Below are 25,192 nucleotides of genomic sequence, written 5' to 3'. Positions count from 1 at the left end.
TCGTTTCCAAACGATTTCGCAGCTCTCGAGGCTCGCCGAACGCCGTTCTTTCCCCGGTTTTCGTTCATTTCCCGCGTTATTGCTTTTCGTAATTCACGCTCGCCGACGGATTTTCGTAAGAACCCGGGAACAGAGATAGGATAGCAAAGAGAGAGAGAGGAGAGAGAGAGAGAGAGAGAGAGAGAGAGAGAGAGAGAGAGAGAGAGAGAGAGAGAGTGGCGGAGAGAGCACGTCACAGTCGACAGAGCGACGCCGTAAGTGGGAGAGCGTGAGAGACCGGCTGGAAAATAGCGATTCGAAATCGGGGAAAGGTGTGAGTCACGGGTTTCACGGGGTGTCATAACCCTGCCCTCGGACCGAACAGTTACGCGTTTTCGTTTCGAAAATGTATGAAACACGCTGGCCGGCTCGCTGATGAAGAATTAACGAGCCACGAACGACGCTGCCAGCCGGGGGAAAATGACGAACGATTTCGAGCCGATTGTCAAACGAGCTTCGGAAGTCGGTTGCGGTGAACAGAGAAATTAATTACGACTAATGGGAGTTTTTCTTGAAATTTTATACGATTCTACGATAGCTAGATATTTTATGTTATATTGCTGTTATATTGCAATTTTTAATCAATAGTATCCGGACACTCCGCGGTGGACAGAGAAATTAATTGCGACTAATGGGAGTTTTTCTTGAAATTTTATATGATTCTACGATAGCTAGATTATTTAACATTATGTTACCATTAAATAGCAATTTTCAATGAAAAGTATCCGGACACTCCGCGGTGGACAGGGAAATTAATTACGACTAATGGGAGTTTTTGTTGAAATTTTATATGACTCCACGATAGCTAGATTATTTAAAATTATGTTACCATTACATAGCAATTTTCAATGAAATGTATCCGGACACTCCGCGGTGGACAGAGAAATTAATTGCGACTAATGGGAGTTTTTCTTGAAATTTTATATGACCCTACGATAGCTGGATATTTTATGTTATATTGTTATTATATAGCAATGACTGTTAAATGACAATTTTGATGCTCTGAGTCAAAACAGACCCAGACTCCGGAGAGTAACAATCGTGGAATGCAGCATAATATTCAGAGAATTCACAACTTTCCTTTGCTAAATTGTTTCAATATTTGGTGAAAGTAGTTTGCATTTAATAAAACATTTTGACACTAGTTTTACGTAGCACTGAAAGTAACCATTTTACATTACTTTATAAAACAAAAATGTATCTATCCAAATTTTTAGCCATATTTTTTATAATATAGTTCCAAAGAAATAAAATTCTGTATAGCTCCTCGCGAATGCATCGTTACAATCTCGATAACTATAAATTAAAAATATCAGAACGCGTCATTCGAACGCATCCCGTATTGTCAACGGTGAAGACAGCCTGCAAAACAATTGGTAAATGTTAGCGGCAGTGAAATTGTTAAAGCGTTAAACATATTAAAAAGGTTCAAGAACAATCCACGTATTAGTGTCAGCTGGTTAAAATCAGACTTGTGCAAAATTTCGAGAAAAAATATTTAAAATACTATATTATATTTAAATAGAACGAAAAATGTCGGCAAATAAAATATTTTTATTTTGATAACCGGACACATAAAATAAAATATTTTACTGTTGTTTCATTGTAAAGAAATATTTGAAATACATATTTGAAGTACAAGCTGACCAAACAGTCAATATTATTTATAATTTTTAACATAAGAAACTATAATAGTTAACAAAGTATTATTTGGAGCTTAATTACGAATATTCGCATGTAACATGTTGATAAACCGACGACAGTGTCGTAATAACATTACACGCATGTCAGAAAAGTTACTTTCAACTATTTGAAATAATACTATTTCACACAGCACTGCAAAATAAGTCTCCCTATTTTCAATATTTTCCAAATAGGATACTATTTTTAAACAGCTATATAGTTATAGTATTTTTAAATAGTAAATATTGTTAAATAGCTATATAGTTGTAGTATTTTTGAATAGTAACTATTTTTAAATAGCTATATACTTATAGTATTTTTAAATAGTAAATATTTTTAAATAGCTATATAGATATAGTATTTTTAAATAGTAAATATTTTTAAATAGCTATATAGTTATAGTATTTTTAAATAGTAAATATTTTTAAATAGCTATATAGTTATAGTATTTTTAAATAGTAAATATTTTTAAATAGCTATATAGTTATAGTATTTTTAAATAGTAAATATTTTTAAATAGCTATATAGTTATAGTATTTTTAAATAGTAAATATTTTTAAATAGCTATATAGTTATAGTATTTTTAAATAGTAAATATTTTTAAATAGCTATATAGTTATAGTATTTTTAAATAGTAAATATTTTTAAATAGTAAATATTTTTAAATAGTATTTCAAAAACTGTTTCTCATAAATGAAATAATTTATTTGCACGATTATAGGTATGCTTTGAAAATAAAATAAACTTTCCCATTTTCTACTTGAAATGCTATTTCGCCCAGCACAGGTTAAAATCTCTAAAATTCGAACGTGGCCCCTGTTTCTGGTAATCAATGCGAATACGTTTCCACGTTGCATAAGAAGATGCACCGTCTAGTGATAGCGCTGCACCTTTCGGCGAGCTCGCCGACGTTCCGAGCGAATGGTTTTCGAGGCTCGCAGGCGTATGTATACGCGAGAGGCCCGATGAGACCGCGAAACATGGCCTATTGAGACTGGCGAAACGTAATTGGGCCCACAAAAAATGGAGCGGAAACGCCCGGACCCCATTACAGGCCTCGTAACGAGTTCTCTCTCCGCGTTGCTCAATCCTCTCCGGCTGGTTCGAAGGGTTTGAGCCGCCTCGCCTTAATCCGCGCCGTCACGATCTCTTCTCTCTCTCTTTCTCTCTCTCTCTCTCTCTCTCTCTCTCTCTCTCTCTCAGTCTCTCGTTACGATAAATACCGAACGGCTCCATTATTTTCGTGAATCGTACGGACGATCGGTTGACAAGGAATTCCACGGATTAATTCGCCTCTGCTAAACCGTGCACGATATTCGACAACTCGCCGCGAGCGCCGATTCGACGGAGCCCGCGCGCGATACACTTTCACGTAAATCGGCTTTCAGCGATCTCGCAATTACTTTCTTTCGTCGAGGCGCGATTATCGGCCGTGTCGTACCCGATACCGATTATCAGCGTGGTTAAACGCCGTGCCGGATAATGTGCTACCTTTCAACCGAGTGCTGTTAACGATTCCGCGATTTGAACCATTTGCATCATAAGGAAATATCAAAAGAAGGCCTTTAGTCACCAAACTTTTTTCTTGTTGTTATATTTATGTATTAAATTCAAATATTTCAGCATTCGGGTATGTCTCCTGGACGATACGCGACGCTGCCGTGACACGTATCGGTGACATATATCGAGAATGTATATACTGACTTACAAAGATTGCAGGACTGAGGTCAGTTAGACTTTGTGCGATTCTTTAATAAGGATAATAATATTAATATTATAATATAATAACAAGGTATTGGGTATTTAATATTATATCAGGTATTTAATGATATTATAATTAATGTGGTCTAGTAATGATATTTATACAATTATTTTGTTCGGTGATGGTAGGTTTAGTGTTAAATTATCGAAATGGCGAAGGATAGAGATAAATCTCCAGATAATTGCTGCAGCCTAGAATTTTTATTTTACATAGAAATCCACAGTCTTTGCGGATTTTATGCGTTCGTGGAAGAGCAAGTGGAAACAGTGAGGAGGTCAAAAGGATATAAGAGTATTGTTAAATTATTTCCAACTCATTGGGATCATTGAAGATAGAAATAGGAAAATTTTTTGTTCAAAGATCGACGGTCTAAACATTAATTACTAGACTGCGGATTTTGTGCATTTAGAACAAAAATGGGTAAGCAGAATTTAAAGCAGATTTAAGGGCGCCAGCCCTTAATTAATCTAGTTTTAACTTAATTTGCATCATAAGGAAATATGAAAAGAAGGACTTTACCACCAAACTTTTTTTTAAATTATTTTATTATTACGGTGCTGCGCACGGTGTTTGTGTGATATTCTTATGGGAAATGTGTATTCGTACGATATGTTTGATTCAGATTCAAGGATGTCGGACGTACGTCCACACGGTTGTTTGAACGTTGCGTAAAAGTACTTTGCTCTTGGGCAACAAAATATACAAGCTTTCCACGGCGCGCCGACAAAGAACACTTTTGTTTATCGCACACTTTCTTCGCGAGCGAAGACTGACTGTTGCACTGCAAATCCTTTTTAGAATGCATATAATAAATTATAATAAATGGAAACGTCTTTCTTTTAGATGGTCATTTATTGGGAAGAATATAATTTTGTGTTCTATAAGCATAGCCGATGGAAAATATAACCTTTTGTACTTTTCCCTCGGGTTCTAATTATATTTATAAATGTAATAGTGTCGTGTATTTGTAATAGTTCATTTTACTAAAATTTTTCCATCGACTAATTTTACTAAAATTTTCATCACTGGCTCCCTTAAGGGGGTATTCTGGTTTTGAATGTCATATTTTCGACAATTTTTAGCAATCTTTTCAGAGAAACTATGAAATTTTTTTGCGCACATATTGATGGGTATTTGAAGCATATAAATTATTTTGTTCCAGTGAAGACAATATGTGTTTACTGCAGCCAGTGCAGAGGAAGTAGACATAATGAGACCATGGTCTGATCAACAATTAATTCAAGATCTTGCATATTGTCGAGATGACCAATTAAAGGCCATGTTGAAAATTCGAGATGACCAATTAAAGGCCATTTTGAAAATTCGAGATGGCCAATTAAAGGCCATTTTGAAAATTCACTTAAGTGACAATACGTTGGTGGAACAGTGAATTTTACGCATTTATGACAACAATGAGGTGTCATTTAAGATAGTAGAGACATTGGCAGAATATAGAACAAAAATACTGTAATATTATTGTCAACCTGTTAAACATATAAAGAGCGGAAATAGATTTGAATTTCAAAATTTTTATTTTGCACAAAGATCCGTTGTCTACGCACGAGCTACTAGCATATCTTCTGTCCGCTATATTTCGACTGTTGAAACCAGAATTCGGTTCTAACCTCGCAAAAGCAATATGTATAAAATGCAGCTCCTAAACAAAACTAATGGTGGCGGTATCAATTATTTTTCCGTGGGATCTGGTTGCGCTCGCGAGTAGTGCATCGCGTTGCACGGCGGCCGCGATTCACTTTTCCGTAGGAGAATCGGGACGTCATAAATTTGATGATGCGTTGCGTCTGTTGCACCGGTGCAGCAGACGTGTCGAGAGGGTGTTATTCAACCGCGGAAAGTAACGTTGCGGCGTCAGACGGGCGTCTCTGATCGAGGCCTCGGGATTTCATTTGAAGTGCTCGATCTTTTTTTCCGGTGCCCTCAGCCTCCCCCCCCCCCTTCGATCCCCCCACTCCAGCCCCGTGAAGCGCCCCCGGTTGTCTCGCGCTTTAATTTCCAGCCTCGACATTTGCGTAACCCAGTTTCGCCATTGTTCGATTCAATGGTAGATCGTAACGTCCGCCATCCGGATAGAAGATTATAATGCCCGCGTGTACATGGTACTGCGCATCGTTGCACCGAGGCCTGTGCGAATGTAGATCCCCCGAGCGAGCGCCTGCACGCGGCCCGAACCGAATGCACATATTGCACATGCACGCACACACGCACGGAATCGGTGCGCGACCCGTGTGCATTCTATCGCACACAGACCGAGCGATAAGCGGTGCCTCGTCGTCCACAATGAGCTCGCGTAACCAAATTTACGAATTCCATCAACTTTCTCCTCTTATCTTATCTTATCCCGACCTCCGCGAACTCGATGCACCAGTTCCCATTGCATCTTCATCCTCCTTTTTCGCGAGCAAATGCCAGCTCTCGGCCGACATCCCGATCGATACTTCGATCGCGAGTTGATCGTCGCGCCGAGGATCCATAGGCGAACTCGCATTTTTCCAGGATTTTCCGGGGGGATCATTCGAATCATTCCTTTCGATGAATTGGAGCGTACATGAGAATGGAAAGTAGTCGCCATTCGTTGCACTTTCTGCAAAAATGTTTTCAAATATTAATCGATCAGTTTTAACGCAAAAACGTTTTTAAATCTTAATCATTCGACTACGGATCTTTATTAATAGACTGGACTAGGTTTGTGTGAGAAATAAAAATTGTCCACATCAATTGCCAGAAACAGAAACTAAATAAAATTGCCGTTCTTTCTTTAATTATTTTAACCGGATGAATTTTAATACTTTTACTGTTTCAATTTTAATCCTTTTACTGTTTTACAGAAACTGAATAAAATTGCCATTCTTTCTTTAATTATTTTAACGGGATGAATTTTAATCCTGCTACTGTTACTATTTTTTTAGTGTTTAGTTCGTCTACTCGCTCTTGTTATAAATGCATACAATTTTTATATTGTATGAAAGCTCTGCCTTCCATGGGACACTTTACAACTTATTGTCACGTTGGAACAATTAGACAACTGTAACACAGCAAATTGAAAAATTATAATTTTCCTACGCATGTAATAATCGAGCCAATGAAATGGACAAAATCTTAGAAAGATTCGAGAATATCGTTCCATGACCTCCATTTTGTTAAAATTCTTATTTGGGTACCTAGATACCTACCAACAATTTGTCTTTAAAATTTGATGCGTGTATTGTATTTGTTGCAAATAAAATAGACAGAATCTCAGAAATATTCAAGGATATCGTTCCATGACCTCCATTTTGTTAAAATTCTTATTTGGGTACCTAAATACCCACCAATAATTTGTCTCGTGCTCTTGTCGACGAATATGAAAATTGCTATAGATTCCTACTTCTTTGACAATTATGAATTAATTTGTATTCGAAGAAATAAAAATAAAAACTAAAATATAAAACTATAACCTCATCGAAGGTGGCAGAAAATTTTAGAGATTGATATAAAGGTTAAAGTGACTAAAATATCTAACTTGTGACGCAAAGATCGAACAACTGTGATCTTGTTAACAGCGTCGTAGAAGATTTAAAAAATTGCCACGAGGAAGAAAGCGACGCTATTTTCTCGGAAGCAAATTTCGATTGCACCGGAGGATCATTGAACCGGCAGGCAAACGCGATAACAGAAGCGTTACAGGTTATTCTGAACCGGGAATCGACCGTTCGCTCTAATTTTAAATTTCAAATATTTGAATACCTCGTCGCCGTCACTCCACGTTTATCGGCGAACGAGCGGACAGGGATTTACGGTTATTTACCGACAGCTTTCGAGCGTCTTGAGAGCGGTTCCGTCGGTGAGAGGGCAGCACCGTCAAATCGCCGAAGACGCGTGCCCCGGTCGGTAAAACAGGACAAAGTCCCGCGGGGCCCTGTTAGTCCCCACTCGCCGGGGACTTATCGATGCAGAGCCTTGCTCCCACTAGGCTCGAACGGCACCGAGACCCCGCCCGGCAGGTCTTCAAGGCCCAAATAGAAGAAGAAAGACGAACGTAAGCGTAAGCGTGGACGTAATGCAGCCGGTCGGCCGGCGATTGACCCTGAACTTCAGGCCGTGCTTGTTAACAGCAGCAACACCGGCGCAGATGTATCAGCAACGATTTCCTTATTCAGCGATTTTCTTCGTGAGAAACCGCCGGCCGATTATGTCCGACGACGATGCGAACGATCCTGCCCGACGTTCTGCCATAATTCCCCGCCAAGGACCCTCTTTCCCGCGAACCTTTGACTCTTTCTCGAACTGTCTCCACCATTTTCTGGAACTGAAAGGCGCGTTCAAAAACCTTGAAAACTTTGTTTATTCAATTCTTAATGTTACTCATTAAGGTGCAGCAATGTTTCCGTGTTTGTGAAAACTTTCGCACCTAAGATTCATTTATATCGTGCGGAGAAACTATTTTTTTTTTTTTTGTTGTAATACTAATTTACTTTTAATGATTTTCTTATGAAACTCTCGCCAACACCTTCGTCACACTTTTCCGGTTAAAACGAGTCCAAACATGATACAATTCGGACAATATTTGTTCGTTTAATCCACGATACAGTAGAACCTCCATTATCCGAACTAATGTAGTTACCTAGCCACGGTACCAGATTGAACATTTACTAACTTATACAATAAATGGTGGTGTATATGAATCGCTTTAGGCTGAAATGCATGTATCCAACTTCCATGTGAAATAGATAATGGAGAATTCAGGAATCGGTTCGGATAATCGAGGTTCCACTATAACGCGGATTAAACGGGCAAATATTGTCCGAATTGTATCATGTTTGGACTCATTTTAACCGGAAAAATGTCACGAACGTGCCAATAAAACTTTCGTAAAGAAATAATTGAGAACAAAAGAGTGTGATTGATTTAAGGTCGCCGTTCCGGAACAAGAGTGACATTTTATTGTTTACATAAAATCCTCTGTCTAAATGAACACCTCGCAATTTCCCAGATTTATTTATTTGCGCCAACAGTGCGAAAAGTCGGAATTTCTTCGGCTGTGATCGGCCGAGTGTCGCACACGCGAATTCTATAGTCGGATCAAAGTCAATTGGTCACTTAATATCATCTCTCCAACTATGAATGACATCATAAACTAGTACTCCTATTGCGGCCGCATTATGTATCCTGATTTTCTTTAAAGTAGTGAGTGGGTCAACGCATCTGGGTGAGAGACAGCGATGGCGGAACGTAGACGGTCGTTCTTTCATCAAGTTTTCACGCTCGTCATAACGTTCCCCGTAACCGAATGCGCTTATTGCAGCTTGAAATTCATCCTCGGCATTTCTCTTCAGCGATAACAAAATTATTGAAGAGAGACGCGAGCAGCGGCTTTGCTCGATCACCATTTTTGGCGAAAAAGGCTCGCAAGAAACAGTTATCGTAACAGTCGATTCACGAGCGCGCGCGCGTGTGTGTGTGGTTTTCGATGAATTGCTTCGGTGCTCGCATGCAGTACGCTGCATTGACAGTCTCTCCATTTAAGACTGCGCGCTCGTGTGTGTGAGTGTGTGTGTGTGTGTGTGTGTGTGGTTTATTCGCGGTGCGAAACTAAATTAAAAATATTTCAAGATTAAAGTAAAAAAATCGATATTAAATTCCTAATAAATGAGTCTACTCGAAAACCAGCTGTTACTTAAATAATAGCATGATCTAAGGACAGTTCCGCGAACGTTAAATGGCGTGTGGGATCTTAGGGAGTCGCGATAGTGTGGGTGAAACGACTATGGGAAAGTCTTCGTTTTTCTCGAGCAGCGGCGACGAGTTGCGTCCGAGGTAATGTCGAAGAGGAAGTGCTATGAATACGCAGCCATATTGACACAACTTCACCATTCTCCCCGCAGCACTCATACCAATCAAAATAACCCTCATTCGATGATCTTTCATTCTGTAACGTCTACTCTAGATCAGAGCAGAACAAACACAAATAAACACGTGAAATTTTTGTTATAGAAAGCGGCCATTTTATTTCCATCGACCTGATACCAAAGCGTCTAACATCGGTATCCTTCGGTCTTCAATATGTCCCTCGTAAGACACCATTATTATTTTGTTTCTAAATATAGTTTTAAGCGATACTCATGCCACGCGATCCAAGACCTAACCGAGGAAAAAGCTTTTACGTAACAGCCAGTCGGTCACGTGGCCAGAAATGATCGTTGGCAGAAGAAAGCTATTGACCTTGGATACGCCTAACTTTTGCTGCCCGTAACAGGAGTGTCTATCGCTGTGAAGCAACTTTCGTAATTCTCAAAGCTATTTGCCTTTCTCTTTCACTCGCGTGTGCCTCTACTTTTTCATTAACTTCGAGCGTTCACTATGCGAGCATCCAGGCTGAATGCGCGCGCTATGAAAAGATCGACGTCGATTCTCCTTTGTTCGCGGATTACGCTGTACATTCTTTGAACTTTAGCTGTTGAACAATGCTCGGTAAAATTGTTCGAAAAATTTATCTCATCAGGCACTTAAACTCAGTGAACGCGAAATTACATTCTTTCAGTTATAAGCTTTGTCATAAAAGTTAGTAAATTTTTATGGAGGTTGATTGGAAAATCGAGTTTTTTGAAATCCATTGTTCTGAACACTTGGACGTCAGATGGACATTTTTCACATGGAAAATAATAATTCTATTCAATTGGCAATGGTAGCAGCTAGGAACTGCCTCCTTTCAGTTGCAATTTTTGTTATAGAAGTTAGTAAATTTTTATGGAGGTTGATTGGAAAATCGAGTTTTTTGAAATCCATTGTTCTGAACACTTGGACGTCAGATGAACATTTTTCACATGGAAAATCATAATTCCTTTCAATTGGCAATGGTGGTAGCTAAGAACTGCCTCCTTTCGGTTGTAATTTTTGTTCCCAAGCATCGGCAAATTGTTATGGAAATTAATTGAAAAATCAGTTTGTTTGAGACCGTCTAGACTGCTAGGCGTTGGGAAGATCGACAGCGATTTTCGCAACGCGAACGTAATTGTTTTCAATCGGCGATGGTAGCGGCTCGAACTGCCATCTTTCAGCTGCAACTTTTTTTGTTAACAATCCTCGGTAGGAAAGGATAAAAGTCTATTGTTTCCGAAATACGAAATATGTAACCGTCCCGAGGACAACAAAAATTGCAGCAACGATATAACCCTCAGCACTCGAATGGCGACTGTAAAGGGCCACTTAAAAATATGTTTTACATTATTAACACTTTGACTGCCAAACTAGGAACCTCAAAAATTCCATAAAATCAAAGCAAGTTATTTAATGAAATAAAAATTGACAAAAATTGAATGTATGATTTTGAGTAGTCCTCCAGCTTTCTTGCATTGTACAGATCCCAATTAAATTTGGTACAGTGAATATATTAACATAAAAGTTATTTTGAAACCAGGACAAATAATTCCGTCACCCACATATGGGTGACATGGCAGTCAACGTGTTAAATTTGTAGGTTAGGGTAGGAGCGGCGCGAGGAAGGAAGGAGGAGGCTATGTGAATTTGAATTGTAACCCTGAGGGGAACAAAATGAAGTACTACTACTACATTATTAAATTTTTTCGTATTTAATAAACTACTAAACATTTGTACGAGTAAATTGCACCATTTTATGTATAAAATTTATTTAATTTAGGAGCATATAATATGAGAAACTATAGAAGGGAAATATTCTAGGTCGGGAGAGATGTGTTTCGTTTTGGAGTTAAAATATCTTCGAGTGCAAAGGGTTAAAATTTGCAACCGTCGATCTCTTGTTAATTAAATGGCTATTGGAAGAAAGTGGTGTCCGCTAATGGCCGCGTAAACGGCAGGAATCCGCGTCCTCCTCGTGACTTTTACTCAAGGTCTTCCTTTCCAATTCGATCGAATCACTCATCGAAGGTTACGCTGATGAGTATCTCGTTGCTGTGTCACACACCGACAACGTGCGGGCGCGCGCGCGCGCGTGATAATGATGGCAGGCGATTCGCGGGCGTTTTATAATCCGTTGATTCGCAGTCGAACCGCTTCACGGTCTGTTTGGTCCCGATAATAATTCGTCGACGATTATGGGATCTCTTTCGGAGGCTTTGCATCTAGCGATAAATCTCGCGCGAGACAGGGAGACAGACAGAAAGAGAGAGAGAGAGAGAGAGAGAGAGAGAGAGAGAGAGAGAGAGAGAGAGAGAAAGGGAAAATAAAAAAGGGAGCGAAAGTCGTCGCGAGTTTCGCTCGCGATCATGAGTCCCGATCGTGAAACTCATTGTGCCTGGAACACGTTTGACATTGCGGAACGCGTCGATGCTTACGGCATTGGTTTCATAATATTAATTATACTTCTGCTCCTTGGGAGTACAGCGTGAAATCAAACTTTCTCTCCCGTGGTTCCCTTGGAGACACGATGGAAACGAGCGAGCGAGCGAGCGAACGAGAGCGGGCCCGTTCGATTCTCGATCGACTGCATGAGTCGGTATCGGGTGTCAAATTTATGAAAACTAGTAAAGCCTAAGTAGAGCTCCGGCAGGAATGCTCGGGTCTTGTTTATCGTTGCGTCACCGGCACTTATAGAGCGCGACACGTGCACGGGGATTTGTTATAAATAAATCATATTGTGCACCGTGCACAATTTGTTAGCGACGCCTCCGGCGAACGCGCCGTAATTTATTCCGCGACGGTCGCGTTTACCGCGTTATTTTCTAATCGCGGATCGAATTGCACCACAACCGGCCGCCATGACTCACGTCATTCGACGATCTTCGACGTTTTATTACGTCCTCCGAGCGCGGAAGTCTCGCGGAGGATCGCCGCGATCCGTCAGGGTTTTTCCGAGAGGCGAGGATCGTTAACGAGATCGCTTTTTATTATATTCCTCCAGCCAGCGATTCTATCTGCCTGCTGCATATGGAACGACGGCCGATTGCATAAAGCTTTCCTCGCTAATTGATTAATGGACCGGGACGGACCTTTATGCTAAATAACAATTGTGGGAAACGGGAGTTCTATAGAAATCTATTTTTACTCCTAATAACTTTAATTCTTTCAAAAGAACATCACGCTACTACGTTCCTCTGATGCTTCCATTTTGTTTTACTTACTTCACTGAGAAATGCGGAAAATTCGCAGCCCGTTGATCAACCGTAGCCACTCGTAAATTATTAGAACATCTTTTATTTTACAATTTATTCTTCTTTTATCCACATAATATTTATAGCCAACGTCATACGAAAAATAATTTACACGCCCTTCACAAGGTCGTATTGACACGAGCACGGAAGGTTAATGAAAAATAATGTCAAGTGACATTTATTCAACTATCGGGCACTAAAAGCGGCTACATAGTTTGCACAAACAACAGGACTGTATTCATTGATAATTTACGCAATGTTTATTATAGTACACGAGCGAATAAGTATACTGCGGATTTTATGCATTTACGAGAAAAATGAGTAAGCACAATTTAAAGCGATGGACATATTAAAAAAGTGTAAGCACATCAGCGTATTGGCTTAATGAACTAATTAAAAGAAGAAAAAATTTTTGTTTTGCTTCTGTGTCTTGCAATCAATGCGAACATTTTTTATTTTGCACACAGATCCGCAGTCTACAAATAAGTTAAAATAATTTCACAATGTAACGATATGAAATTGGAAGACTCTTTGTGTAAATATAAATTAGTGAAAATTATTCAAACGTTGCTTCAAGAAATTACAAATTAGAGACTTCCGAAGAACTAAATAAATGTTTTCAAGGACTCGGAATGAATGTTTCTTAACGAATCATGCGCGAACCTAAAATGGCGGAGGGCGAAGACGGATTTCTCTTCCCAGAAAGATAAAAACTTATCGTTTCATTTTTCCGAGTAGCCGATGCAATTTGAACCGCTAGGTTAATTACTAGGTTAGCGCATCGTTTCCTCGAGATTTGCAATTTCGAGACAATATCCATTTATTACCGTTCGCATAAATACACGATGCCAACTTCGATGGATCAAAGTAATTCGGGATATTTGTTTTACAGTTATCGAAATCGTAAAAACCGAAATGAGTTTACACGCGCGCGCGCGCGCGCGTACATTACAATATTAAAGACCGCGTGAAATCTTAATGAACGTACTCCTGCTATTTTTACGACGTTCCGAACCAGTTACTTTTAGCGTTCGGTGCTTTCACAGTTAATGAAGAAGGAAACTCGGATAATGAGTTCGCGACCAAATATAGCAGCCGATAGTTCGCATAGAATTCTCGCAATAACAAACGTGCACAGGTCTTTTCCGGTGAATTGATATTTTGCATAATTAACAAGAATTAATGGTTGAATCTCGTCGATCAATCATTTTACTCGGACGCGAAGCTTCTGGAAAAGATGATTTTACGACGATTTGATATAGTACGTTAGATGATTTTCTAGAATGTCGCACGGGCCGGCGTTCTCGTCCTGGAAATGTTTCTAGAAAAGTGAGTTCCACGAGCGAGTAATTTCGCGGCTTAATTACACGGACGAGCTATCATTAGCCAGAATTCAAGTCCTTAGCAGAAAGCTAAGCGAATGTCAGAGAAACGTGAGAAACATAATCTTGCGACACGTCACCGCCTTCCGCCGTTTCTAGCATAGGCGGGGCACGGAAGGATGAAATTAGTGTAACGAAGCTGTCTTTGCATGACGCGGACCGACAAGACCGCATTATTGGGTTAAGGACGTCACACACGTTTCGTTCATTTCGCTCTCGTTGCGACAGAATTTCCACGGAAATCTGCTCGCATTTTTCTCCGATAAGACACCAAGCCTAACCGACAGTCGCGAACGCATTATCGCGTGTGTTAGAGGGATCCATAAGTAATCAATTATTTCGAAATCTAAAACAAATTCTGTAGTAAATTCAAGCTTTTATTTCTTAATTTATTATATAATCTCCATCGTTATCGAGGACAGTTTTCCTGCAAATTTTCAATCCACTGTACAGCGACTCCCACTAATAACATAATCTATAAGCCCGAATAAAAAAGTTGAAAAATACAACTTTTAGTAATTTCTTTGCAATCCTGACCAATTGCAATTTTAATCAAACATTTTTCTCACGTTACGTAGCGATGCAATTGTTCTAACTTCTCAAAAAAAAAAAAAAATTCAAGTAGTACAGTCCAATATTGACAAAGTTATGCGATTTTTAAGAGCGTCCGAATATTAGTCACTGCATATCGACCTAACGCTTCCTTATTGTCCGACAAAGAGAAAACGAATCTGTTTTTAGCTACCGAGAACGATCGTACGGTGGAACTTTGATTGCTTTTCTAACCGATTGTTTGTATGTTTGCAGACGATGTATACTGACGGTCTCCTAACACTTCATTATGGGAAGCATCCAGCGACCTTGGCCGCGGAGGTCGGAGCCTGGTACACCGGGGACCGTCACGTGGACGTGACGTTGGCCTGTGACGACGGGTCCGTCGTCAAGGCCCACCGCGTCGTTTTGGCAGCAGCTAGTCCCCTATTGGCTGGTCTCCTTCGCAACCCCGCCTTGGACCACGTGGTCCACTTGTCCGGGGTCCGGAAAACCCAGCTGACTCATCTGCTGGAATTCCTCTATAATGGAGAAGCTCTCATACCGGTATGATCGCGCGCTCCGACGATTATCTCGCCCCCAAGGTCGTTCGTACACAGTAATGTCTCGATGTATGTGTGTGAGAGAGAGACGAATATGATATTTGTGAAAAATGTATCCCAGCTACTACGGACTTGTACCCCTTCAGGAGTCTAGAAGCTCTCAGAAGATTAGATATATTCACGAGACAATACTAATTCAGTGACGTAACTCTCAAGTTTTACATTATTTTTTAATTAAGCTTGTACCAAAATATTCCTGACATTTTGCTGGTTAAAATGATACCAAACACGACACAGTTTGGATTATATTTACTTGAGTAATCCACGATACTGTAGAACCTCGATTATCCGAACCAATGTCTGAATTTCCCATTATCGTGTGCTAGACACGTAAATACGGTTCAAAGTGCGTTTGGTATCGTTTGGAAAATGTCACGAATATGTTTACAATAGTTTAGTTAAAAAATAATTAACATTAACATCGCGACATTACTGTAATATAGTTCCTACTGTTGATGCGATCGAGTGTAGATCGTGTGCTTGTGCAGTCTTTGCCGAATGACTAATTAAAACTACCCTCTCTTGATTGGCGAGCAATGAATCATAACCTGTTAAAAAGAGATTTTTCTACATCCCAAATATCACTTCGATATCTTCAAGTTTAGAAGTCGCAAAAGTAATAGTTTGCAAAATTCGCGCTCGTTCTCGCGATGGCTACGGTTTGTTTTCGACATGCCGGGGTCACAACATGATCGGCGCTGACGCAGACGGGCACACGCATGATCGCGCGGGTCTATCGGCCGCAGGAGAGTTCGAGAACCTCGTTCGGTCGTTTTTATGGCTGTTTTGGCGTCCTCCGTGTTCGCGAACTCTCCTTTTCGCGGCCTCCTCCTACAATAAACAACTGTTTCCCTTTCAGTCGACGGAGCTGACGCCTCTGAGAGAGCTGTTCGAGCTTCTCCAAATCAAGTCGGAGCTGTTCGAGCCAAACCAGCCGCAGACCTCGAACAACTCGGACCCCGAAAGGATACCCACCCCCCAGCCCTCGGAGGGCCAGGAAAGCTCGAGTTACGAGTCGCAGTACGACGGCAGGTTGGTAGACGTCTAACCGATGCGAAAGCGTTCGTGAAATGTCACAACGATCGCCGCGGCAGATACCGCAATTTCTCAGATAGGAAACTATTAAGATTAATTCCAACTTCTGGCCTGATCTTTCGCGCCGGCAGAAAGCGGGTGGCTTACGCAACAGATCGATTCGCCTAATGTCAGTCCTTCACGCCTCTAAACCCCCCGCTTTCAACATTTCTGTACCGAGTTCCCAGATACGACCGACCAGATACCGCAGTGCGGTGATAATTTGATGATTGCTGCTGATCGGATTCTCGAGAAAAAAGAAAAATAAAATACACATCATTGTAATCTGACATTTCAGACAGTCCAACAACCCTGCGGACTGCTGCTCGGTGCTGATCAAAACCGAGGGCTGCGAGGAGGAGCCGGAGGTCGACGTGGAGGGCATTGAAGGTGAAGCCATGCTCACGGAGAACAGGGAGAGCAGTATAGAGCCGCCACGGAGAAGGGATAGCTCCGACCCTGTGAACCTCAGTCTAAATTCCGGAACCTCCACTACCAGCGAAAGCTCCCACGACATTGTACCTAGGTAGGGATTTTTCGTCAGGAGTCCTTGGATCCTGGTGCTTCCGTTAGATCTGGGATCTCAAACGCAGCGAAGGGCCAATCAGTCGGATGTATGTTGTCCTTCAAGATTCACGCGGACACGCGACATGTTAGAAACCTTGAATTTCCGGAAAGGAATCGTCAGGGCTGCTTGCTGACCGCCAGTTTGAGACCCCAGGTCTAGATCGTATAATTCAATTAGATGGGTCTAATCGAATTGATTGTCAACAGGCCAGAAAAACAGTTGTTGGAGAGGCGAGAATCTCTAGAGGAGATCGAGGAGAAGAGGAGACAACTGACGGCTCGACTCGCGTTAGGCTTAGAACCAGGAAAGCGGAAACCAGAAGAAATACCTATCCCACCCGCGGAGGCGTATGTTGTCACTCCCCATCGGAAACGAAGGCCAGGATTTCACAACGCACCCGCTCAGAATCCGGCATTCGTACCGTTCAATCCTGGATTCGAGACGCCGAGGCGGTTGCAAGCGCCGCATCCTCTCAGCGTCTCAGCACCACCGTACCTGGTACCGATTTTTCCGTGCCGCTTAACGAACTTAGACGATTAGAGACCGACTCGACTGTAAAAACGACGGACAGAGGACTAACAGCTTAAAAATTGACAATAGGAGAACAATAGTTTTGTTTTAATATAAAAAGGATGAATAAGGCTCCCGAGTTTGAGTTCTATGTTTGAAATCCTCCCCAAATGCTATACTCTGAATTGAATACACCTAGCGGCACTGAAGCCATTCTAAACAATCATAAACCAATCATAAAGTTGAACCAACATCCGAGCTCCCAACAGTATACTTTTAAAAGCTCCGACTTCAATGTTGAATGAAATCCATGTAGTTGGAGGAACATCGTGTTGCGACTAATCACAGACTGACCCAACTTCCGAGTTCCCAACAGTACATGTTCACAATCCCGGCACTGAATGTTCTGCTTTGAGTAAAATCCACTTAACTATAACAAGATCATGTCGTGACCAATCACAGACTGAGCCAACTTCCGAGTTCCCAACAGTATACTAGCCAAAATCTGTCGAGGTCCTAACAGTACATGCTTAAACGCCTCCTAAATTCTCTACCCTCGCTCCCAACACTGCACATTCAAAGTCCCGGCACTGAATGTCCTACTTTGAGTAACATCCACGCAACTATAGCAAAATCATGTTGTGAGCAATCGCTGACTAAGCCAACTTCCGAGTTCCCAACAGTACATGTTCACAATCCCGGCACTGAATGTTCTGCTTTGAGTAAAATCCACTTAACTATAACAAGATCATGTCGTGACCAATCACAGACTGAGCCAACTTCCGAGTTCCCAACAGTATACTAGCCAAAATCTGTCGAGGTCCTAACAGTACATGTTTAAACGCCTCCTAAATTCTCTACCCTCGCTCCCAACAGTGCACCTTCAAAGTACCGGCACTGAATGTCCTACTTTGAGTAACATCCACGCAACTATAGCAAAATCATGTTGTGAGCAATCGCTGACTAAGCCAACTTCCGAGTTCCCAACAGTACATGTTCACAATCCCGGCACTGAATGTTCTGCTTTGAGTAAAATCCACTTAACTATAACAAGATCATGTCGTGACCAATCACAGACTGAGCCAACTTCCGAGTTCCCAACAGTATACTAGCCAAAATCTGTCGAGGTCCTAACAGTACATGCTTAAACGCCTCCTAAATTCTCTACCCTCGCTCCCAACAGTGCACCTTCAAAGTACCGGCACTGAATGTCCTACTTTGAGTAACATCCACGCAACTATAGCAAAATCATGTTGTGAGCAATCGCTGACTAAGCCAACTTCCGAGTTCCCAACAGTAAACGTTCAAATTCCTAGCACTGCATCTCCTACTTTGAGTAAAATCCACTTAATTACAGCAAAATCATATTGTGATCAATCACAGACTGAGTCTTCTTCCGAGTTCCCAACAGTACACGTTCAAAAACATTCGAGCTCCCCACAGTACACGTTACAAAACTTTCGAGGGCCTAACAGTACATGTTTAAACGCCCCCTAAATGCTCTACCCTCGCTCCCAACAGTGCACGTTCAAAATCCCGGCACTGAATGTTCTACATTGAGTAAAATCCGCTTAATTATAGCAAAATTATACTGTGAGCAATCACAGACTGAGCCATCTTCCGTGTTCCCAACAGTACACGTTCAAAAACTTTCGGGGTCCTAACAGTACATGTTTAAACGCCCCCTAAATGCTCTACCCTCGCTCCCAACAGTGCACGTTCAAAATCCCGGCACTGAATGTTCTACATTGAGTAAAATCCGCTTAATTATAGCAAAATCATACTGTGAGCAATCGCAGACTGAGCCAACTTCCGAGTTCCCAACAGTACACGTTCACAATCCCGGCACTGACTGTCCCACTTTGAGTAAAATCCACTTAACTATAGCAAAATCATATTGTGACCAATCACAGACTGAGCCATCTTCGGAGTTCCCAACAGTACACGTTCAAAAACTTTCTAGGTCCTAACAGTACATGTTTAAACGCCTCCTAAATGCTCTACCCTCGCTCCCAACAGTGCACCTTCAAAGTACCGGCACTGAATGTCCTACTTTGAGTAAAATCCACGCAACTATAGCAAAATCATGTTGTGAGCAATCGCAGACTGAGCTAACTTCCGAGTTCCCAACAGTACACGTTCCAAATCCCGGCACTGACTGTCCCACTTTGAGTAAAATCCACTTAACTATAGCAAAATCATATTATGATCAATCACAGACTGAGCCATCTTCCGAGTTCCCAACAGTACACGTTCAAAAACTTTCTAGGTCCTAACAGTACATGTTTAAACATCTCCTAAATGCTTTACCCTCGCTCCCAACAGTATACATTTAAAATCCTGACCTAATTGCTGTACTGTGAATAAAATCCTATCAATTCTAGCAAAATCATGTGACCAATGACAGCCTGCTTCTGGACTCCCAACAGTAGAAATTCCCCTAGACAAAAGGACATAGAACAGAATCCATCTGGTTATATTAAGACCACTGATCACTCGAGTCTGATTGGGTATGTGATATTTCCAGCAGGACAGATCCGTGACACCGCCAGGAGCGTCGCACCGGCCCCCGAGCGCGGATCCAGCGTCAGCGGCGGTCCTGGAGCCTCCTTGGGGCTCGTGGGCGTTGCCGCCGGCTAGAGCCCCGCCCCCTCCCCCGTCGGACGACCCGCCGAAATCGACGCCGGTCCGCGAGTATCGGTGCAGTTATTGTGGCAAACAGTTCGGGATGTCGTGGAACTTGAAAACTCACCTGCGAGTGCATACCGGCGAGAAGCCGTTCGCGTGTAGACTTTGCGTAGCGATGTTCAAGCAGAAGGCCCACCTACTGAAGCACTTATGCTCGGTGCACAGGGGCGTGATCGCGGCGCCCGACAACACGTTCACCTGTTGTTTCTGCTCGTTGAGCTTCGACAGCCTGCAGGAGCTGATCAGGCATCTTTCCGGGCCGCACAATAACCTGCTGCTCAGCAAGAACCTGCACGACTAGCGACAATATTAAAGGGCCGTACACACCGGTGATCCGGATCCCGGGGGACGGAGCTCTCGGACGCGCGCACACGGTCGATCGATCGATTCGAGACACCACGGTCGCCTCGAATCGTTGTCCGGACCACACGCACACACACCACAAAGCACGAGTGCCTTCGGAAGAAAAACAAAAAGGAAAAGAAAAGAATTTTAACGAATCGCGACAAGCTAGCCATTTCCAGTATTTCGCTCCTCGACTCAGCATTTCTCTTTATTGTTGCTTTTAAACGTGAGAATCGTTGGTCTGGATACTTGATCTCGAGATGCGAAGGCATTTACGCGTCCCGCCCAGAAAGACAGAGCTTGTACACCCTCCAAACGTTCTCGAAACGACAAACCTTGTCCTGTAGCCAGTTTTCGTAAATGTTTGGAGAGAAAGAGCGTCGCGTCACCAGCTGTGTGCTGTTTCCTCCGCGGGGACAACGATTCTCGTTTTTCTGCCCGTCAACCCTTTCGTTCCGAACGCGACACCGCGCCCGAAAAGTGTGCGCACACTCGGCACTCGATACAGCGAACTCTGATTACGAGCCAACCTCGTCTAAGAGTCAGTCAGCAGAACGGCGCAACTGACTCGTAACGAGAATTCGCTGTGCGCGTAGCCATTTCTGTTATAAATACATAAAATCCTCAATGTATAACGCAACGGTGGGACTATAGTTGTTGGGTACCGAAAACAAAATTCGAGACACTCTTTTCGAGACTTAGAAGTTGAAGATGCCCGTGTCAATGAATTTCAACTGGTTGCTAAAAAATTAGAATTCAGACAGAACTCTTGCGACTCTAAAATGGACCCAAGTGCACCAGCCGAGGTCCTGCTAGCCAATCGTCGATCACCATTTCGAAAGGTTTCGGCGAGAACCAGAGATTTCGTCTAAGAGTCAGTCAGCAGAACGGCGCAACTGACTCGTAACGAGTATTCGCTGTGCACGGGTCGTCGCGCCGGACTATAGTCAGCACCCGTACACACAGGTTGCCGTAACGAAAGGGTTAAATCGGACGGAAAAAGGGGATACGAATCAGAATGCTTAGAATGCGGACGATACGAATTAGAATGCTTCTGGCTGTGCACTCGACGGAAAGTAACGTAATTGTATGAAATGTCGTGGTTCCTTCGAGAGGAGACAGCACGAAGGGCTACCGGAAAAGGGCCTTCGACGGTAGAGCGTCGGATCGGAGAGTGTCGATCGGTGATGTCGATGCGACGATCGACCACCATTATTGTAAGAAGCGATGACCAGTAACTCTGACCAAATAACATATTTCCGACAGTCGACGTCAGGCGGAAGTGTGTCGGGTATGTTGACGGTCTCCAGCGCGGAAACGTTGCGAAGGACGAGGCCGAGAATCAGACGGAAAATTTTTCAACGGACAATGCGACCGACTGCAACTTGCACCAGACTTGCGCGGTGCATCTCGCGTCCGTTCGCTTCACAACGTTTCCCGAGTCGCGACACGCGACACTGACAAGAGGACGTCTCGTTTACCTCAGCGCGCGCGCAACACACACAGACACATGAATACATACACGCAGGCACATACACACACACACACACAGACAGACACGAACTTACAATCTCACATGTAAATAACGTTAATGTTAATAGTAGGAAACAAAGCGGACGGATAACGATTTTATTTATTTTACACTTTGCAAAGGGACCAACCGATTTTCCACCGACTTCTGTCTTAGGTAGATATTAGGTGACCTGCCCCGTCAATCGCCTCGAATCGATTATCTCAAAATTCGGAAAACGATTATGGCGTTCGCCCCCCCGATCCCCCGCTGAAGAGGAACATTATCGGCGAGTCGCGATCTTCTGGGAGAAAGGCTAACAAACGATTCAGAATTTTCGGAAACGGCTCGAATAAACGTTGCTAATGTTCTTCCAAAAAAAAAAAAAAAAAAAGAAAATCCTCGTCTTCCATCGGTCGATCCTCCCCTCCCTTCTTTCTCCCCTCTCTTTCTCCCTCTCTCTCTCTCTCTCTCTCTCTCTCTCTCTGTGTATTCCCAGCATAATTATCCTTCCCGACACTCTGTTCGTTCGAAAAAAGGAGAAGCATGTTTTAATTTCGGTATCTCAGCGACTCGAGTGCCTTGTCAAATGGGTCCAAATTGGTCGATTGGGCAGTGATTTCATGTGTTCATAGGCTTAAGTATACGTACACGTGTAAGATGACGAATACGAGCTCGCTTAGGAATTGAATGAAACGATTAATCGATTCACGTAGATAAATGTTTTTTCAAATATCACTCGAATTAATCCCAAGTTTCGTTAGGGTCTAGATAGAGAATCCATTTTAATGTAGTAGCTTTTTGTTTCTTTAATTCCTCTTTACGTTCTAATGAACAGTTTTTTTTTTCTTTTCTCTCTCTCTCTCTCTCTCTCTCTCTCTCGTTGGCGCAGGACGTCATTTCTCTTTTTTAGGTAGGTATTATTACCTAAGGTGCCTTGAAGAAGGGCCTCAACCTCTTTTTAACACCTTCACCGCCGGGAACACGTATACATTCCACCCCCGCAAAAACACCCCCGCCGAGAAGCAAAAAATTCGTTTTTAAGGAGTCCCCGCGCGAAACGATGTTAATTACGATTGTTGACCGAAAAAGGGGAGAAAAAAAGAAAGAAAAATACAAACGACTTTTCCCCCCAAGCAATTCTCGTCCTTCCTTTGTCACATGGCACATCCCGCGGGACACGGTCCCGTCCGTGTCCTGGACCCGCGAAACACGAGAAGGGATGGTAAAAAGAGGTTCGAGGGGTGGTGTGCGCTCTCATTAAGCCAGACAAAATACGGCCAGCACAAAACAGTGAACGCAATGTGATACTAAATGATAATAAAGATAAAGTAATTATTATTTAGCGTGCGACGCCTCGGCGAGTGGCACGAGCGCAATCCGCGCGGCTCCGTGCGGGAAAAAGCGAGCGGAAACCGATCCTTTTGAATCTGCGAGCCGCCAGAATAACCTTTAGCGACCGAAACGTGTCGTTTTCATTCTCATTTTCTTTTCTTTTTTTTTTGTTTTTTTTGTTTTTACGTTAATCTCTCTTCGACCCCTTTCTCCTGGAAATCCCGGATCCAAAAGCCCCCTCGTCAACCCCCCTCTTCTGGAGTCGTAAGTGCACTAGGGTTACGTATACAAATTATTTTACCGTTCATTAGTTACGTTTATCGCGCGCATACGCGCCCGCTCCCGGCCAGATGTCGAAGAAGGACGCAATCGTCTTTTTCTTTTGTTTTTTCTTTTTTTTTTCTTTTTTGAGGGGGAAAGATATTCCGCAAAATGTCCCGGGTCCCCGTAGACCCAGCAATCGTCACCGGATCGAACGGGGGAGAATGCGATTTTCGGCTCGCGGGCCGGTCCTGCTGCAGTGCGAATTGTTGCAAATTGTTCGCGGAAAATGGAGCAATTGTTTTCATTGTTTTCGATCGTGAAACTCGTGTCGAGTGACGAGACTCTCTGTTTCGCACGCGCGAATCGCCCGCGAGCCGTTCCTGACACGGTTTTCGAAATTTTAGCAATTCTAGGTTCTTTTTTTTTTGTTTGCTGTTCAGATTGAGAACTCGCTTCTCGTCGGCGCGTCACCCTTATTGTCTCCGCGCGTTGTTGTTGATTGTCATGCGTTCCGTCCTTCGGACATTTGGCCAGAGTTTCGTAGATTTTAAGCATCTTCCGAGCGGAGACCGTTTCCGCGTGCTTTCTTAGTGTTCATAGGTTTACAAAAAATAAATTAATTCAAACAACACACGAGTTAGGAATGACGCACCAACCGCCTGAAACCACCCGGTCTCTGGCCGTATCCTTTCCCTTTTCTTGCTGGACAAGTTTCCCTCTCTCTAAATAGTTAATTAACCGCGGTGACCGACGTTCGAAACGATCGCGATATTTTCGGTCCTCGGATTCTGCGGATCCTTTCGATTTTTGCAGTTATTTATAAACGGGACGCGAGGTCTCGCTGTGTTGTTGATTCGTTTGCAGGAAAATTGAAGAATTTTTACTGGAAACGTTCGAGAAATAACAATTTTGTTATTTTTCTAAATAACAATACTTTCGGTCCTCCGATTCTGCGGATCCTTTCGATTTTTGCAGTTATTTATAAACGGGACGTGAGGTCGCGGTGTGTTGTTGATTCGTTTGCAGAAAAATTGAAGAATTTTTACTGGAAACGTTCGAGAAATAACAATTTTGTTATTTTTCTAAATAACAATACTTTCGGTCCTCCGATTCTGCGGATCCTTTCGATTTTTGCAGTTATTTATAAACGGGACGCGAGGTCTCGCTGTATTGTTGATTCGTTTGCAGAAAAATTGAATAATTTTGTCTGGAAACGTTCGAGAAATAACAATTTTGTTATTTTTCTAAATAACAATACTTTCGGTCCTCCGATTCTGCGGATCCTTTCGATTTTTGCAGTTATTTATAAACGGGACGTGAGGTCGCGGTGTGTTGTTGATTCGTTTGCAGAAAAATTGAAGAATTTTTACTGGAAACGTTCGAGAAATAACAATTTTCTTTTTGTATGTTAGACATTTTTGGAACGGTTGAAAATGAATTTGAAAGGATTTTAAAAAATGTAAACACAGAGTCATTTTGGGAAGTTTAGTCGCTTTTAAATGTTTGTTATGAAATTAGTTTTTTTGATATAGAGAACGCGTGCTTTGTTGATATTCTAGAATATAAAATAGTCAAAGTATTCTTACTGTGGCATCATTTTGATAATGAATAAGAAACCAAATTAAAATTGCTAGTAGAACAGTTTATTTTCAGAGAGGACACAAAAAAGTGTCGCTTAATAATAATTGCGGAGGATTAGGACGCCTAATTGTATATATTTCAAGAGAATTTGTTCATCTTTCAGTTCGTCGTG

At 42.2% G+C, this 25,192-nt stretch overlaps 1 protein-coding gene and 1 long non-coding RNA gene across 4 annotated transcripts in view; one reads left to right on the top strand and one right to left on the bottom strand.

Moving 5' to 3' along the window:
- The window catches only part of Ken (zinc finger and BTB domain-containing ken and barbie protein), a 58,622-nt gene extending 38,147 nt beyond the window's left edge, over positions 1-20,475 (top strand). The window contains exons 2-7 of one of the 3 annotated variants that reach the window (XM_076806368.1): positions 9,476-9,553; positions 14,799-15,089; positions 16,005-16,177; positions 16,518-16,745; positions 16,994-17,285; positions 19,828-20,475. In XM_076806368.1, the coding sequence (XP_076662483.1) occupies positions 9,545-9,553; positions 14,799-15,089; positions 16,005-16,177; positions 16,518-16,745; positions 16,994-17,285; positions 19,828-20,286 (1,452 nt within the window). In that variant the 5' untranslated portion in view covers positions 9,476-9,544 and the 3' untranslated portion in view covers positions 20,287-20,475. Of the gene's footprint in view, positions 1-9,475; positions 9,554-14,798; positions 15,090-16,004; positions 16,178-16,517; positions 16,746-16,993; positions 17,286-19,824 lie in introns of all 3 variants that reach the window. The other 2 variants (XM_076806367.1, XM_076806369.1) reach the window with 2 other exon arrangements.
- The window catches only part of LOC143365874 (uncharacterized), a 501,730-nt gene extending 477,080 nt beyond the window's left edge, over positions 1-24,650 (bottom strand). The window contains exon 1 of the long non-coding RNA XR_013084605.1: positions 21,853-24,650. This is a non-coding gene — a long non-coding RNA (uncharacterized LOC143365874). The remainder of the gene's footprint in view (positions 1-21,852) is intronic.
- Positions 24,651-25,192: the final 542 nt, after the last annotated feature.

This window comes from Halictus rubicundus, chromosome 2 (assembly GCF_050948215.1).
Source record: "Halictus rubicundus isolate RS-2024b chromosome 2, iyHalRubi1_principal, whole genome shotgun sequence".
Taxonomy (NCBI): Eukaryota; Metazoa; Arthropoda; class Insecta; order Hymenoptera; family Halictidae; genus Halictus; species Halictus rubicundus.
The sequence above is the reverse complement of the archived record's forward strand: the minus strand, read 5'-3'. Positions and strand labels throughout refer to the sequence as shown.